This window comes from Bidens hawaiensis, unplaced genomic scaffold (genome assembly GCF_021521415.1).
Source record: "Bidens hawaiensis isolate Kalapana, Puna unplaced genomic scaffold, B.hawaiensis_p1.1 tig00033241_1, whole genome shotgun sequence".
NCBI classification, from domain to species: domain Eukaryota; kingdom Viridiplantae; phylum Streptophyta; class Magnoliopsida; order Asterales; family Asteraceae; genus Bidens; species Bidens hawaiensis.
The window spans coordinates 62154-79858 of record NW_027495701.1 but is presented as its reverse complement, the minus strand read 5'-3'; the positions used below and the strand labels follow the sequence as shown (position 1 = coordinate 79858).

General features: G+C 33.5%; 1 protein-coding gene and 1 pseudogene across 2 annotated transcripts; both read right to left on the bottom strand.

Annotated features, from left to right (window-relative positions):
* Positions 1-2636: 2636 nt before the first annotated feature.
* LOC143584701 (phragmoplastin DRP1E-like) lies at positions 2637-7877 on the bottom strand (annotated as a pseudogene). Its single transcript, XR_013144401.1, has 14 exons — positions 7857-7877; positions 7117-7178; positions 6617-6723; positions 6421-6522; positions 6272-6322; positions 6120-6181; positions 5960-6050; positions 5816-5880; positions 5524-5718; positions 4898-5017; positions 4446-4808; positions 4322-4372; positions 3106-3555; positions 2637-3013 (listed from the first exon to the last, which is right to left on the bottom strand). The product of XR_013144401.1 is annotated as a phragmoplastin DRP1E-like (transcript).
* A 2635-nt stretch (positions 7878-10512) lies between these two features.
* LOC143584691 (NAD-dependent malic enzyme, mitochondrial-like) lies at positions 10513-16440 on the bottom strand. Its single transcript, XM_077066689.1, has 19 exons — positions 16237-16440; positions 15776-15872; positions 14972-15090; positions 14715-14882; positions 14504-14632; positions 13923-13983; positions 13735-13838; positions 13544-13627; positions 13363-13469; positions 13167-13278; positions 12979-13092; positions 12330-12395; positions 11700-11772; positions 11527-11613; positions 11384-11438; positions 11228-11299; positions 11062-11124; positions 10854-10968; positions 10513-10759 (listed from the first exon to the last, which is right to left on the bottom strand). The coding sequence occupies exons 1-19, from the start codon at positions 16393-16395 to the stop codon at positions 10685-10687; spliced, it is 1860 nt and encodes a 619-aa protein (XP_076922804.1). The 5' UTR covers positions 16396-16440; the 3' UTR covers positions 10513-10684.
* Positions 16441-17705: the final 1265 nt, after the last annotated feature.

Sequence of the window (17705 nt, the reverse complement as noted above, 5' to 3'; positions counted from 1 at the left end):
TTGCTCTTTTTAAGCATTTTTCTATCCAAATTAAATCTAAAACATAAGTCAACACACAAATATTTGTATTGATAACAGGTCAAATCCTATGAGAAAAACGTGTATCCTTCATTATAAAGTGCAAATCATAAATGAATTTGTTATATTATCTGATATTTGTATTCTAAAACATAAATCATCCACTCAAGTTTCAATATTGTTCAAGTATTAGCATAACTTTTCACAAATAGTTAAAACTAAACATGCATAGTAGTCGCTAGCCGGACAGTATGGTGGGGACCGGAGACTAGCGGTTAATCGGAGATCAATCGGGGTTAACCGACGCCTAGTAGAGATTTTTACAACCAGTCTATGCATGTAGTAATAAAAAGACTAGCGTTTGTCTTCCATTGCGATATAAACATTACAACTTTATTTGAACTACTAATTAATATAAAAAAAAATAATAATAATAACAATAACAATAATGATGAAAGTTGTGATCTATGTCATGATGATGATTATTTTTTAACAATTAAATCACAGACATTGGTAATTCGCATCTGACCTAGGTAAAATTGAGATAGAACGACGACCTACAGAAATCAATGGAGACACAGCAGATAGTAGAGAAATCAGATTTGTAATGACAGATAGATCAGCTACAAATGTAAGTAAATCTTACCGATTTAGAGATAATTTGCACGAATTTGAATGTGAATATTATGATTGATATGTGTTTATGTTTAGAGAAGAGAATCTGATGCATCTATTTTATATCTGATCTGATCTGACCTTTTTTTATTTTTTCTTTTTTTAACCGACGGACACGTATCCTTCAAATGTGTTACGGGTTAAATTTATCATATCGAGAAAAACCCTCACCAGGCACGACAGTACGATGAGATAAAACTCGTTCAGTTCAAGAATCTAACTAGCGAACATCATTTACATATTCTGCACGCCTAGTCTAATAACATCAGTCAGTGCCTGAATGATTGATTGGAGCATGAATCGAACATGAGTCACATGAAACACCAAGTATATTTCTTACCACCCGCTCATTCATAACTTTCGTCCGGACCTAATAAATAAATAAATATAGCTTTTAAAATAAAATAAATTTTATATTTTTATTTTAATGAAACATTTTATAGTAGGGATGAACAAATGGATACATGTTCAGTACCAACTTTTAGAATTTATGTATCTAAATTTCCTAAATTTTGTTTTTATACCGGTACTGATACTAAGATTTTGATAAAAATAATATCAGTTCAGTACCGAGCTCATCTCTATTTTGTAGCGTTTTATTCAAAACCCACTGTTAGAAAAAACATAAACTAAAATAGAAGTTGCACCGTTACGGTAAAGTAAATCCATTGGACCCTATGTTTAGTTTTGAGATTTTAAACAATTATTTAATTATATATATAAGTCATAATAAAGTTTGTTTAGAATAAAGATAAATAAATAAAATTGTAGGGGAAGAAGTTTAAATAAGACATCACGTAACGCTACCACAAGCAAGAAAGTGAATAGCCTTTTGAAAAGAATAAAAAAAGGTTTATAAAATGCCAAACAATTGACCTTTTGTAGCAGTTTTATTTCATTTACACAAATTGAGTCGGGGTCTCACCGAAAGCAGTTTCTCTATATAGGATAGAGGTAAGGTTGTCTACATCTTACCCTCCTCAGACTCTACCATAGCTTTGCTATTGATAGGATATACTGAGTACGATGATGATAATTTAATTTACACAAAAAACATGTATTAATTTTATAAAAAGTATATTACTTTCACGATAAAACACAGCTACCAGAAGTAATTCAAAGGCAAGACGATGTTATACGTCTGAGATCGCAGACAACGTTGAATTATCCAAGCCCATCACCTCTTATTCCATGGAAAGTCTCCCGCCTAAATGTCCACTACGGTAAAACTCGGTTGGGACTGAACTACGGTCTCTGGTCCAAATATCCACTTTTTCTCTAACATAGATTGAGCTAAGGTTCATTGATAGTAATAACTATAACTAAAAGTTTATATAATAATTTTTGACAATTTATAATATAATATGAAGGATTACTTTACACTTGGGGAGATTATTTCTGTGTATTACTTACGTATATGAAATTGCACATTTTTATGTATGACGAATTGACGATCAAATCATAATAATATATACAGAACTATATATTGGATGAAAGCCTTACCTATTAATTTAACTGTTATTTTTTAATTTGTAATCATTATTAATTATTAATTTCCAAATAATGTTTGTGTTAGTTTTAACATTTTTTAGGTATAACACTTAATTATTTTTCAAACTTATACGGTCTCCTAAATTTAATGAGCTGGTGGTGAAATGACAAGAGAGACCTGGTGTTTCATGTGGTCCATGTTCGATTCATGCCCCCACCATTTAGTTTCGTTGGCACCTGGTGATGATGGAATACTAGACGAGTAGGCAGCGATACCTAGTTCAATCCTTGAATTGAACAGGTTTGACTCACCGCACTATCATGCATTCAGGCGATTGTTTTCACTTGACGCCAGCCATTAAACTAAACCAATAACAAAACTTTAGCACACAAAGCACAAACAAGAAACTAGTCCAATCACACTAATCAAACACCAAAAACCCCATAAACATATCTTGTTATTCATCTACACATTTATAAACCCAAGAAACAAAATCTTGCTTAAAAACATTTTTGCTAAAACAACTAACATGCAATATTCAGAGTAACAGAAGAATACAAATACACACATATATACATGTACATATTGAGAGAAGTGTTACAAATGTACATAGCATATTCCCAATTCTCAGTAACAAACAAAGCCAGCATTAATAGTTAAGTTAAATAATCGACAACACAACTTAACAGAATACCACTATGACCGCACCCAAGCAACCGCATCAATCTCATCTCGTGCTGCTTTATACAACTCGAGTCGTTTAGCAAGATCTTGTCTCTTCGACATCAGAGACGGGTCTTCATCCAGTAAGTCCCCCAATTGTTTACCCTAAACGTATTTCAATATTTCATATTCACCCGTTAAAAACATATAAAAATATATAAACAAAACTTAAAACAAGTTTTCAAAAAATTCACTACCTCCTTCCTTCCAATTTGTGTGTAGAAATAATGAAGAAGATTTTGCCTTGCTTCTTTCACTTGACAAAGAACAACCGCCTTTGGGATCGTGATCCTGAGTGTGTCGGACACCATGTTAATATACGATGATACGTTTGAACCAATCCTTCTAAAATGTGAATCTCCATAACGGTCCCCCAATGGGTCGCTCGGGTTTCCTCGGTCTGAAGGAGGTGGAGGTGGATTTCTGCGGTCTGCGGGTGAGGGCGCTGGCCCAGGCCCGGGCCTGGGTCCAGGTCCAAGCCTGTCTGGTTCTTGGGGAAGTTGCCTGAAGAAATCGACTGTGAGATATGAAGACTCCATTTCTACTAATCTGGAAACCGTCTTTTTACTTTCCACACGAAATTTTTCCAGTGCTTCGGTAGCAGCAGTAGCGAGAGTTGATTGAAGGGTTGGAAACCGCCTTAACTCCTGTTAGAAATACTTTATATTTCAGAGGGTGTTTGGATGCACATTTTTAAATGTTAAATTTTTAGTGGGTTATTTTTGGCTGACTTAATAAAAGTTGCTGGTGTGGCATATTATTTGTCATTTTCGTGTTATATGGATGACACGTAGCACCTACAAGTGTAAACGAGCCGAGCAGAGCTCGAGCTTGGCTTGTTTATTATTTATTAATAATTTATGTTTTGATTCTAATTTTTATATATAATATTTAGTTATTTTGACATAAATTTATCTATAATAATAGTTATTATATAAATATATATATTTAATACGTTAATAAAAATTTATATAATAATAGGCTCATTTAGGCTACCGAGTCAGCTTGAGCTCAATAAGTGAAGCTCTGAATCTCAGGCATGGTTTCGTTTATTAAACAAGCTTATTTTTAGGCTCAAGCCCGTTAAGCTTGGCTTAGTTCGAACTTTTAACGAGTCAAATCTCGAGTAGCTCACGAGCGACTAGGCTCGTTAACACCCTACTAGGACATCTAGTGTAACATTTAATAATATTTTATAATATAGATTTCAGAAAAGATCATTTTTCAAACTAATAAAAAAATTTACCCTTTACTTTTTTCGCATAAACTTGTTTCGTTGTGTGGCATCTGATGTAGTGATGTGTTATGGCATGGCACCAATCAAGTGCCACATCAAGACTAATAGATTAAATCGCTTAAATAAGATTGGTGATGATATTAATTATAAATTGTATGATCGTTATCGAATCTAACCTCAGTTTCTCCAATTGACTTCCTGACAAGTTCTTTCAAGACAAAATGCACCTAAAAAATGATTCACTATAAGTTGCATACAAGTAAAAAGAATAGATAAATCGCGAGCAAGAAAGCCACTTACTGCGTCAACAGAAGCTTCAGCGGGCCCCCTAAAATAATTTAATGCGCCTTATTGTATCCTTGTTCAGGAGCAATTAAGTGAGGCTGATAACCGTCTGATTCTGACACAATTTTTTTCACATTTGGTAATGAAAGATGCCTATCAAACGGAAGCTTTTTCAAAGCAGCAGGAAGTTGGTTATCAAATACTCCATAAATTCTATCACCTCCGGGACGTCTAACAACAACAAAAAATTAAAAATTCATTTTAAGTAAATTAATGTTTGGGTAAATATTGTGGCAATATTATTACTTACCCTCCATCTACATGTTTAAATATTTTGTCAAAAGCACGACAGAGTTCCAAAATGGTGTATAATTTAGCCTGAAAAGAAGACGTCAAGGATGAAATGATAGTCAGATAGTGAAAGGGTGTTTATTATACATATTATATAATATAAGGTTCTCTCTCACCCCTTCATCAACTGCAATTGGTCTACCGAGGCGGTCCAATTCTGCTTCCATCTCATCAATGCCTTTGTTTATCAAGGCGATGATGCCTGGTATTTTTGCTTTTATTACAGATTCCAAATGCTGCAACATGAATCAGTAGGTTTTTTGTGATATTAATAATACTATTGAAAAAGTTTAAGACCACAATTCCTAGTTTGGGTTAGCAACAAGCCACTTAGCCGAACCAACATAATCGAATCATACTAATGATCGACATAGGGATCAGCTTGGCTTGGTCTTGGGCTCAAACCAAATGAAAAACAAAAAATTCTGTTTTTAAGTTTTTGAAAACCGTAAGGCTTTGGTTTTTTCGGTTTTACCATTTGGGATTGAAATTTTTTGTCTGAAAAATGGACCCAGAACAATCGATTTGGACCTAAAATTTCTAACTTTTTTTTAATTTATGATTAATTGATTATTTAAAAATTTCAGGCCCAAACACGTTTTGGGCAAATGTTTTCGGGTCCCAAACACTTCAAGCCCAAATGTAAAACCGAAAACCGACCCATGCAGACCCCTACTTCCTAGTATTAATAGCCAGATATCAACATGTAAACTGAAATTGACATATAAACAAAACAGTGTACCTGAGAGAGAAGTTTTGCAAGATAAACTGAACCCATTTTACTAGCCAGGTGTCCATAATCAGGACTCGTATAAAAGTACTCTTGTTCTCTTCGCCTTGCATATATCATATCAGTGTTTTTCAAAATATCAGCTTGGGATCTATTAACGATCCCCACCCATGGATGTTGCAGGCGATAAGCTCTGCCTTCAAGAACCTTCAAAAAGAATCACATTCACATCATCATTAGATAAATATTATTATTTAGCGATCAATTAATTATTCAATACGGCATAATCAGCTTCAAAACACACATCTAATGCATTAGTTCCTTTGTCCATCAGGTCAAGCTTTGTCAGCACACCAAAGGTCCTTTCACCTGGTCAATTCATAACATGAAAAACAAGAATTTTAAGGAAAAAAATAATATTATAATAATAATTATAGCGTAAACCTACCTGATGGATCCACCTCTTTAGCAAGTTTTATAGCATCAGACGTTGCAATATCTTGGTTAGCTGGAGATATAGCTAGTATGATGGAATTTGGCTGAAACATATGCATCATCCTTAATCACATGTTTCTTTAAAATTGAAACTATGAACATAACTAAATTACCTTATCAACATAGGCGCGAACCATCTTTTCTATATCTTCTACTATACTTTCAGGTTGCCCCTCTGGAAATAAATAGGTTGGTTACTTCAGTAAGATAAAGCTCATATAAATCATATAATACAACTATAATCATAGAAGGTGAAGAAAAATACCAACAGCAACTTTTGTCAATCCAGGTAAATCAATTAAGGTTAAGTTGACAACTGATGCAACAAAGGGAACACAAAAGGGGTCATTGTATCATATAAACTGTATATAGATACAGATGTATTTATATAAATACTTATATAGAGAAATGCACCATTAGGAGAGTATATGCTGAGATGAATTGGAATTGGGGATATTTGTTTTGACTTTCCAGTGATTCTGTCTGTTTCATCTCGAATTTCTTGCCTTACTAAAGCTGTTGAAAAAAGTAGTATATTTTGTTAGTAGATTATGCTATTAAAAAAATAAAAGAAATTGGATAACCATCAATGTAGAGTCACGTTACATACAGAAATCGGTAAATCGCCTACGCGGAATGTGTCCAAACTCAGCATATTCTTCTCCTCCGTCTGTCTTATGCAACTGCAACACCAATGGTCTCCTTGTGACAATCCCAACAATAGATGTTAATATCTGATATTATCTCAAAAGAAGTGGAAAGTTAAAGTAATAAAATCATGAAATAGTAACCAAGTTTCAATATTGTTTCAGAAAAATCACTCAATATTTTTTTCTAACCATAAAACCACTCGAGTTTCAATATTGTTCCACTGTTATAAAAAAAATTATAATTGTTGACCTAAATGGAACAATTATGAAACATGTTTTATTTACTGACTTTTTTTCTTTCACAATTACCTTCTACGTGAGGTTGGACTTCAAAGGAATAACATATATGTTCCATTTATGTCACTTTAAAACATTAATGAAAAATTTCACAACAATTGAACAATATTGAAAATTGAGATCATTCAAACGTATTCAGTGGAACATAAAAAAAAACTAACCAGATCCTCTAGGAAGAAAATCTCTCCCAACAATGCTCTCCAAGACAGAAGACTTTCCAGAACTCTAAAATCAACTCAATTGCATCAACAGAATGCAAAAACAAGTTGATAAACAAACATCTGAAACAGAAAGAATCAACTGAAATGAACCCTAACTTCATTTTCACCATTTCATTTCATGTAGCATACTAGCATATATCACATAATCACATCAAGTGGCAGCAAAAGTCAACATCATACTTAAGATAAAACCACAATTAGTATAATCACACATACATACTCGTTGCAGATACGAATTTAGTATCATCCATTCGGCCTCACTTTGACTTTCGATAAAAAAAATTACCGAACTCAATTCATGAAACACAAGAAACAATTTTGCATAACTGAACCGGAACACTATCTTAATTATCGAATTAAAGTGTCATTATACAGCTTATAGGTCAATAAGCCCTAAAATAAAAGCATAATATAATCAGATTAAAAAAAAGGGCAAGTTTGCAACCCTAACCTAATTAACCACCAACTAACAACTATTGATCATATTACCAACCTCAATAGACGAAACACAGCACGCACTATCAAAAGCCTAGGCATAATTGAAGAGTGCATAATTACATACTATATCTTAAATTAAAAAGGTAGTGAATGAATGAATACCTGGCCTCCGACGGAGGGAAGAGCATCCCAAAGCGAATTCAAGGCGTCGTCTCGCGGTGCAAGCTCGCTGTATACGGTTCACCAGACCGATCAAGCTCTCCATGGTAGCCATAACTCAACTCAACAGTAAGAGTGTGTGTGTGCTAAAGTCAATAATGGTGGATAAAAATAAAAAGAAAAGAAGTTGGTAGAAGAAGAACAAGGAAAGAATGAATATGTCTGTGACCGTCAAGGATTACTTACCGGGAATCTTTTGTTTTTGTGTGGAATTGAACGTTAAAAGACTTAAAACCAAGTGGCTGATCATGGGTATAACTATAAAGTATAAACAAACTACTTTAAAAATATAATACTGTCTGGGGTTGGAGAAATATTCCACCTCATCCTCTATTTATTATATTATATTAATATTAAACTTTTTTTGGAGCGGCCAACTAAGTAACACCGGTACTTCGTACGCGGCCCCAATTCGCTAAAGGTATCCCGAGCCGGCCACGAGTCCGGACAGATAGAGCCCCTAGCGGTCCACCTATTGAGGGATTCTCCGGGTAAAACCCGACCCCGACGCCCACCAAACGGCAAGACAACGAGGAGTCGATAAAACCGGGTGAGATCAGGACTCGAACCCTGGCAAGCCAGGGTCATCCCTCATATCTCTCATATAAATTGGTATAAATTGGTGATAGTGAGGTTTCAACCCCCTACTCCTCACTCATAAAATGAGTGCTCTACCATTGAAGCACAACCAATTTATTAGAAACAAAATAGCAAAAAGACGTCACTTATGTTTAATCGTTTTCCCAGCGGACGTCCTTTAGCAAAAGAAATGACAGAAAACATCCATTACATTTTAAAACTCTATCACATTATGTCCTTTGACCCTAACCCAGCTAACGTTTTCCGTTAAATATGGTCATGTGCCCTGCACATGGGGGTATTTTGGTCATTTTAATGTTGCAAATTAAAATAATATTAACTCTGAATCATTCACTGACCTAAGGATGATTAATTTTCAAGAGTAAAATGACCAGAATACCCCATGTGTCTGCACATGACCAGATTTTACGAGAAAAGTTAACCGGGTTAGGATCAAAGGATATAATGTGATAGAGTTTCTAAATATAAAGGATGTTTTCTGCCATTTCTTTTGCTAAAGGACGTCCACTGAAAAAACGATTAAATATAAAGGACGTTTTTTTGTAATTTTGTCTATTATATTAATATAATTACACTCAAATTCATTGTTTTTATATTTTCCTTTTTCAATTACATAATACCTTTATATACAATGGGATGTGGATAGATCAAATACAAATAACTTTTATCCTAATAAGTGAACAAATATCTAAAGTAATTATCATTACACTATAACTTTTGAGCTAGAGTAATTATTATTACACTATTTTATTTTTTATAACATAGTTACTCTACTTCAAAACTGTAATTACTTTAGTTATTTGTAAGTTTAGTACCCTAATTTTATTTGTACCGGATCTCACCTCATATTCATTTATCATTATATTATATTATATTGTTTCTCTTCTCATCTCACTACTTTATAAAAAAAATTTAATAAATTATACATTTAACTTTCTTATATAACATTTTATCTTTCAAATACTCACAACCACTCGTAAAACCATACGACATAATTTACAAGACACACTCACATATTGAAATGAACAACTCTATGAAATAAGTATCTTTTTTTTATAAAAGTGTCAAAATTTTATATGAAATAAATTTTGGGTAAAATATGATGTACCTGGACAGAAGAAACCATCATCATGTTGCGGTAGAAGAATGAGACGATATTTGACAACTAATAAACACAATCCGATGAAGAAGGGATAAACATTTACTTGAAAGCAAGATTTTAAGAGAGAGATTAAGGTGTAGAAGCTGGACAATGGAGTACATTGATTATGTGAAGAAGAAGAAGTGACGTGAACAGTTTATAAGTGAATTAAAACTACATTGCAACATGGTATAGGTGGAGACGATAGGGGGGAGAAATAGCAGAAAAATCACTTGGATAACGATGAATAGTAGAATATTGAGACTGTAATATTGTTTGGTTTTTAATATATATATATTAAATATTGTATAAAGTTGATAAAATTAAAAGTAATATTAATTTTAAGTTTTATATAGAGACGTCATATCAGCACCAAATCAATTTTTTAAATAACAAAAATTATAAGATTTTCAACTTAGTATTGGTTGCTAAATGACTCAAATTGGACGAAGAGCTATCTTATATAAACGTGGCAATCAAAAATAGTAAAATATATATCTTACTTTATTTTTTTATGACTAAAAGTAAAAAAGTATGTAAGAACAATCGAAAAATGACAAGCCTTTATTTGGCTAAAGCACTCATAAATAAAGTAATCATATAATTAGCTTTATAATTATTAATAAACGGTTTGCCAAATATGTTTGAATTATATATGCATAGATAAAATTCATGGGTTAGTGTCACAATTCCTTTTTTTCTTTTTTCTTTTTGGAGTTTTTTACTGTTTATGTTATAGTTTTTATACAAGTCATTTTGATATTTAATTAATCGGGGGGAAATTCATAGAAGGTTTATTTTGTTCATCAAATTCATTTAATGTCTGAAATATCCCGGCAATATTGCTCTTCAATATACCCGCCCTTTACAACATATTTCAGCCCGGCTCAATTTTGTGACCCGAAACAATTTTCTAACGCAAACCTTGGTTGTCCGTGTATAACTGCAAATATCCATCTTACTAACTTTTATCAGGCTTTATACGGTTCCTCATAGGTTATCCCGATTATATGCACGCACAACATCTTAACTTAAAACAATGCAAGGGCTATGCAACAAAAAATAAAGTCAAAAGTTCAATCGTCTGACTCGTTTACACTTCCTTTTCTCGTTCAATCTTTCTTGTAAATTAGTGTCGGATATTCAGGATTCCACATATTGTCCTCCACATAGCTAATAATTTCATCCTGTAAAACACGTAAGTGTTAAAGAAACAAACTTTTTAAATGTACGTATACATGTGTTCATGTATCTATATTATAGGCTAAATTATGAGAATACCTTATTTAGCTTACATAGCTCACGAGCATCCATTTCACGATAACCTTCTGCTAGATCTTCTTCTATTGCTTCACTAATAACAGCAGCAGCTACCTGTTTTGTAATATCACGAATACTGGGACACAAAACAACATATAAAACAATTAACATAACTGTTTCTTTAATATAAAAAAAGCAAAAAAGTATAATCGAATACATGTGTCGATACCTTGATATTGAAGGGTATATAATTCCTTTAAGGACCTCCTCTTCAGTCATATATCCCGCCAAGCTGTTATTTTAATTATTGAAAAAAATAAAATAAAAAAAGGTTACAAGACAATCAAGAAATTAATTCTGATTTTATAAATTTAAATAATTACTTAAATAATTACCACTCAGCTGCAGCCTGTAACATGCCATCCGAGACTATCCTAGAGCCAGATAAAAGAGTACCGAGACCAATGCTGCAATATTAAGTAAAGATTAGAATAAATAATAAATGAAAGAAGATATGAATTTTTAATGAGATGCTGAAAATAACAACTTACCCGGGAAAGAGATACATATTGTTTCCTTGATTGCAATGGCCAATATGTCCATTTCCTGCATCAAAAATAATAAATAGATAAATGCTTTGAAGTTAAATAGTTTAAGTTCTGAAAGTAAAATGTTAAAAAATTAGAAGACAAACCGAGATCCACGTCAGCAAACGGGCTTCCACTTGCGTAAACGACATTTTCTCCAACAATGGAAAATGCTTCTTCGGGGGTGCACTCGGCTATCGTGAACAATTTAAAACAAATAAATAGAACTCATATGTAAAAGTACATGTCAGGTTGTTTGTTAACGTAAATATATGCATACCATTTGTTGTAGGATTTGACATTGCAAATATTGCTGGTCTTGTTGAAGTTGACCCTTTAAGTGCTTCTAATACCTACATTTACAGTGTGACTTAAATAACATGAAAAGAGTATTAAATCATTGAATTAAATTACACGGACGTTCCCTGATGTATACCCAAATTGCATGTTTGCTCCCCAATTTTTTAAAATGGCAAGTATGACGGAAAGTTCGAAACAGTTTGTTATAGACTTAAGGGTCGCACTGAAGCTCCCTAGTGTAGATGGCTGTTAAGTTTTCCAGTTAAGTGAGTAAAATTACTATTGTACCCTTACTATTAATAAAATAAATACATAACACATTAAAAGAAATCAAACGGGCCTCACCGGCAAATATTTGTCGGTTCCGCATGATTTCTTTTAATGCTTTATTTTTTTTATTTTTAATAGTTAAGGCAAAAAAGAAATTTTACACACTTAACTGGAAAGATTAACGACCATCCATGCTAGGATGTACCAGTGTTAACCATAACAAACTATTTGGATGATACTTGTCATTTAACAACATTGGGGATCAAACACGCAATTTGGGTATATCTAAGGGAGTATTCATGTAATTAACACTAAAATTTTAATAGAAATCTAAACATACCTCCTTAGAAAATAAACCGCCAACTGCAGACAACCCAAGGAGTACATCAGGCTTTACTTCCCGAACCTGATCCATAATATCCCATATTTGATTAATAAATAGTAGTGACAAGTTCATATATATCCCTACAAATTTGTGTGATATCATTTATACACTATCCAAACTTAATATATCATACATCCCCTTCAAATTAGTCAAATATATCAAATTTACCCATGTCAAGAAAAACAATTCAAGAAATGAGCATTAACATATTTTTTTCTTAAAATATGAGATTTAAAAATCGTCCTGGAATATCAACTACAAAACTCATATGACATATCATATGTGAAACATTTACAACACCTTTCTTCTCTATATTATATAAGTATATATACTTCTTTATAAGTATATATATACTAATAAATAGGGAGAATTTGGTAGGTTAATGACATCATAGGGGTAAAATGGCTAAATTTCATTTAAACTGGGTATATATGAGAATTTGGTTGCGGCGCAGCTTGTTGCCCGTTTGCCTGCCACTTTATTGTAATCGTTTTATAGTAAATTATATAAAACTTCGATTGTGATGGATTCAGAAAGATATATGATAATTCACAATATGAAGAATAATAAAAAACTGGATGAAGATTAAGGTATTTAAACACACCACTTCTGCAAGACTAGCCCCTTCCTTCAACCCTTGGCGACCGATCTCTTTGGTCTTTCTTGCAAATGGTTTTGCATCATCATCAATATTTTCACGCTCTTCTGTCACCAAACCCTGATTCATCCCCCAAAAACAACCCATATGAGGATTTATATTATTAACTATCATGTAGCTAATAATATGCTTACGTTAGCATCGACGACCCAAAACTGACTCCCAGCACTCTCGTATGCCAACTCATTATTTCCCAACATCCTTGCCATTGTTTTCCTAGCAGCATTCAGTACCCCAATTCCCGCACTGCAATATTTGCGCTCATATTAATTATCTCATTGTTGTTTTTATAAAAATAATTGAAAATCACTTTAAAGAAAGAATATAAACCTTCCGGCACCGGCAACAACAATCTTTTGTTTTGGGAAGTCAATCATTGGCTTTCCTTGTGCTCGCACAGCTCCAAGAAGACCAGCAATTGCAACTCCAGCTGTTCCCTAAAAATAAAAAATTCAACATTTTTATTTCAAATAGAAGTATCAAGATAATTGGAGTCATATCAACTATTTACCTGCACGTCATCATTAAACATTCTGTAGCTGTTTCTATATCGTTGCAGCAACTTGAAGGCCCATTTGCTTTGGAAATCTTCAAACTAATATCAATATTAAACATTCGTGGGAGTAAAATAAAAAATGTTGAATACAAAAAGACTACTTTGCCCCTGAAACAAACACATGGAAACCTAGTGGAACTGATTACCTGTACTATAACGTGGGGCCAACGAGTGAACACGGCTTCCATAAACTCATCAATGACAGCAAGATATTCGTCACCATCAAGACGATGTTGTTGTAATCCCAAATCTATACAAATGAGTTAATCAAACCACATTTTTGAAAAAAATAAATATATTTTGTGAACAAAAATTCTAATATAGTAAAGCATACATAGGGGGTCTTTAAGAAGAACCTCATTGTTGGTTCCAACATCAATCATTATAGGGAGCACCTGTTATACAAACATAGAAGTCACTAAGCTATTAGGGGTGCTAAATGAACCAAAACAAGACCCGAAACCGAAAATTGTGTCACACACGTGAACCCGAACACGACACGCATATTTGCGGGGTGGCCCAAACACGACCCCATTTGACCCTAGAGTTTTTTATTTATTTGTTTTCACATATTAAAACTTAAAATTTACATTTTCAACAAAACTGACTAAGTTATATAAACCAATAACATTTTAATTATAGAAAATCTTATGTCACTTTCCTTTTTAGTTTTAAAATTTGGCATAAGATACCCAAGTAAATTTAATTTATTACATAAAATATATTTAAAAAAAATAAATCAAAAAATAAATGTGTTCCTAAACGAGCTCACGGAGTCGACCAGAAACTGACCCAAACTCGTTTATACCAAACCAGCGCATTTCGTGTTAGGTTCATGTCGTGCCAGAATTTCATACCCGTGTTAAGCTTAGAAATAATAATAATATAAATAAAAGTTGGAAATGGTAAAATTACTCTTTGAGGGTTAATTCCTGCAGCAGCAACATATAAATCCAATTTCCCGATTGCAATACCTATTCCTTGAACTCCAAGATCACCAAGACCTAAGATTCTGCTTCCATCAGTAACAACAATCATATCAACCTACATAAATGAGCCACATTCAGTTTTAATGTTAAGGCTTTTCTCATAATAAAAACTTATAAAAATTGTAAATTACAGAGACCTGATCAGCAGGCCAATTATAAACCATTGACATCATCTCTCCACGATCCGCAGCACTGAAATACATCCCCCGTGGCCTTCTAAACAACCCGCCGTATTTCTGGCAAACGAGTCCCACTGTTGGAGTGTATACTATAGGGGCGTATTCTTCAATTTTGGCAATTAGAACCTAACAAGTGCCATTTAAACGCACATATAAGTATATCTGTTTGATATATTAATTATATATGCACGTTTGTTGATATATTAACCACTCACCTTATAGTACATTGTCTCATTTCGGTCATGTAGTCTATTAAGGATTCGCCACTTGGCCAAAGAATTTGTGTCTGAGGGTCCATCCCTAGCGTTTACCTCGAGTCTCTTCAGGTCAGCCACTGTAAATTTAATAAAATATTTCTAAATAACATTTCACAAAAATAATCAGCTCCTGATCAGATGAACCACGTAAATACGTGTGTTGTGTTTTTGTGTGTTTGTGTGATTTATGACCATACTGGTCCCCTGGCTGAGTTCGTTAGCGAACTCAAAGTTCGGTAGTGACACTGAAGGTTCATAGTTTGTTAATAGCGAATAGCGGAGCGGACGATAGCGACAAGCTACCTATACGCTACGTAGTGATGAAATGGCGAGCGCTATTTTATGTTTAGCGATACACGAGAGGAAGAAAATTAGAAATATTTCATATGCATATTAAATCTAAATACGCTCTTTTCATGTTTATAGTGTTTGCTATGAGCGCTATTAACAACTATGCTTTGGTAGTTGTTGACTCTGCTACCGAAGTGCAGTCCTGATACCGATGTAACTGCAATGATTACACACATACACCCTAACTGCCACATAACTAATTCTAAAACATTGCGACATTTCACCCCAAACTTTGTAACAGTTCGACACCTATATAAGGAAATCAATACGTCTAATTTCAACTATCAAAATATTTACTCTCATGATATTCAAAATATTTACTCTGATCACATGATTCATAAAGATATCCAGGCATTACTAAATTAATAACCGGTAAGTTGTTAAAACCAAAAGAAGTTAAAAGTAACTTACTAAATCTGTCAATTTGCTGTTCATTGCTCATGACATTTGGAGGCAAAAGCCCCCGAAGCTCAAGACGATCTCGTTCAGTCATCGTAAATGCCGTTCCCTGTTAACCAAAACTTCAAAGTTTAACCAACCAGCAACATGTAAACCAACACTAGCATTTGGAGGTGACAAAAAAAACAGTTAACCGAACAGACCCGAAAATTGAAGTGAAACCGAACCAATTTGGAACCAATTGAAAACCGGTTTGTAATTCTCTCTACCGAAACCGGCCAAAAACCAGTTAAAAAGCCGGTTTTAACCGAAACGGTTTTGACTTTTGTTGACCAACCACGAACCAGTTTCTGAAACTAGCAGCTCTACTAGCATACAACTAATTATAACTTGATAGCAAATTAACCAACTTATTAGCTAACCTATCTAATTCTACAAACTGCATATAATATGATAATAATAATAATAACTACCTTGTTGAACCATGGATCATGAAGAATATCGAGACCTTGCTTATGAAGAATGGTGGGACGATGACCTTCAATGGTGGTGAAAGATCTGGAGATCCTGTAGTCATATAAGGATCGGATCACGGACGATGATAAGCGAATCTGACGATTGAAATTGGACATTTTGTTGAATTTTCAATGATCGATCGGATGGATAAGAGAATAACTGAAATCAAAATCAAAGCATAAAGTTGATTCTGGGTTTTAATTAGTTAAGAAGGTGAAGAGAGACTTTTTATTTTAGTCAGACTATAATCAACGGGGTGCTTGCTGTCTGTCGGCAAAGATCTTTTAGGCCCTTGTACAGTTTTAACGGGTCGGGTTGAATTAAGTGTGACCACATAATAATAATTTGGACATGTTATTTTTGGTATATGTTATGATAAATATAAGCTCACTTTTATAAAATATTAAGAATCTCGATCAAGGAATTTTGAGATTGACTCGATGAAAGGTTTGAGTATAACTATACAGAGCAAAGGAAAATTAACTTACAAATTAAATTTTGTGAGAATCAAGTACATAATTAAATAGCTTGTATATATAATTACTATATTTGATTCTCATCATTATTTTTTTGAACGACCAACTAAGTAATACCGAGTACTCTGTACGCGGCCCCCATTGGCTAAAGGTAGCCCGAGCCGGCCACTAGTCCGGACGGACGGAGCCCCTAACGATCCACCTATTGAGGGATTCACCGGATAAAACCCGACCCCCACGCCCGCGAAATGGCACGACAATGAGGAGCCAGTAAAATTGTTTGTATTCCTCACACAGGTATGCTTAGTTTTTTTATGTTATTGATTTCTTTGTTAGGGATTTGTTAATCGGTTAACGGAAATTTTGCTTCCATTTTGAATAACCAGTAAACATTGTAAATTGATAAGAGTCTAGAGTTTATATAATCCAGTTAAGCTATGCTTTTTATTAGTCCCTTTTAATTGCAATATGCAGCTCAGTTTATGCCTCAATTTTGACTTTTATAGAGTGAATCATGCATTATCAAGTTCAAAACTCTTAGGGTTCAGCTTAAATTTTGATAAATAACCATATTATAAAGTCACTATCGCTCAAATGTTAAAAAATTGATAAACAAAGGTGCATGTTTTCATCCATTTGACCCTGTTGTTTTTGTTAAATTTTTTACTCTACAGGTGACCTAAGATGACATCTAGAAGTCTTTCTCTCATTTGGAATGAGGATGGTGCAGAACCTGTAGACATTCGTGTCATAAGAAAATGGCAATCCTACGCTTTTAAGAATGAATGTTGCTACTTATTTGTGGATAAAGAGGTGCAACGACTAAATTTTTTCCTTATAAAAGAATACTATTACCATATAGATTCTATTATAGTATTGATCTTTTGATCATGATTATCACAATAAATAAATTGTCCTATGTTGTGTTTATATTTCTAAAGAGGAGTTCT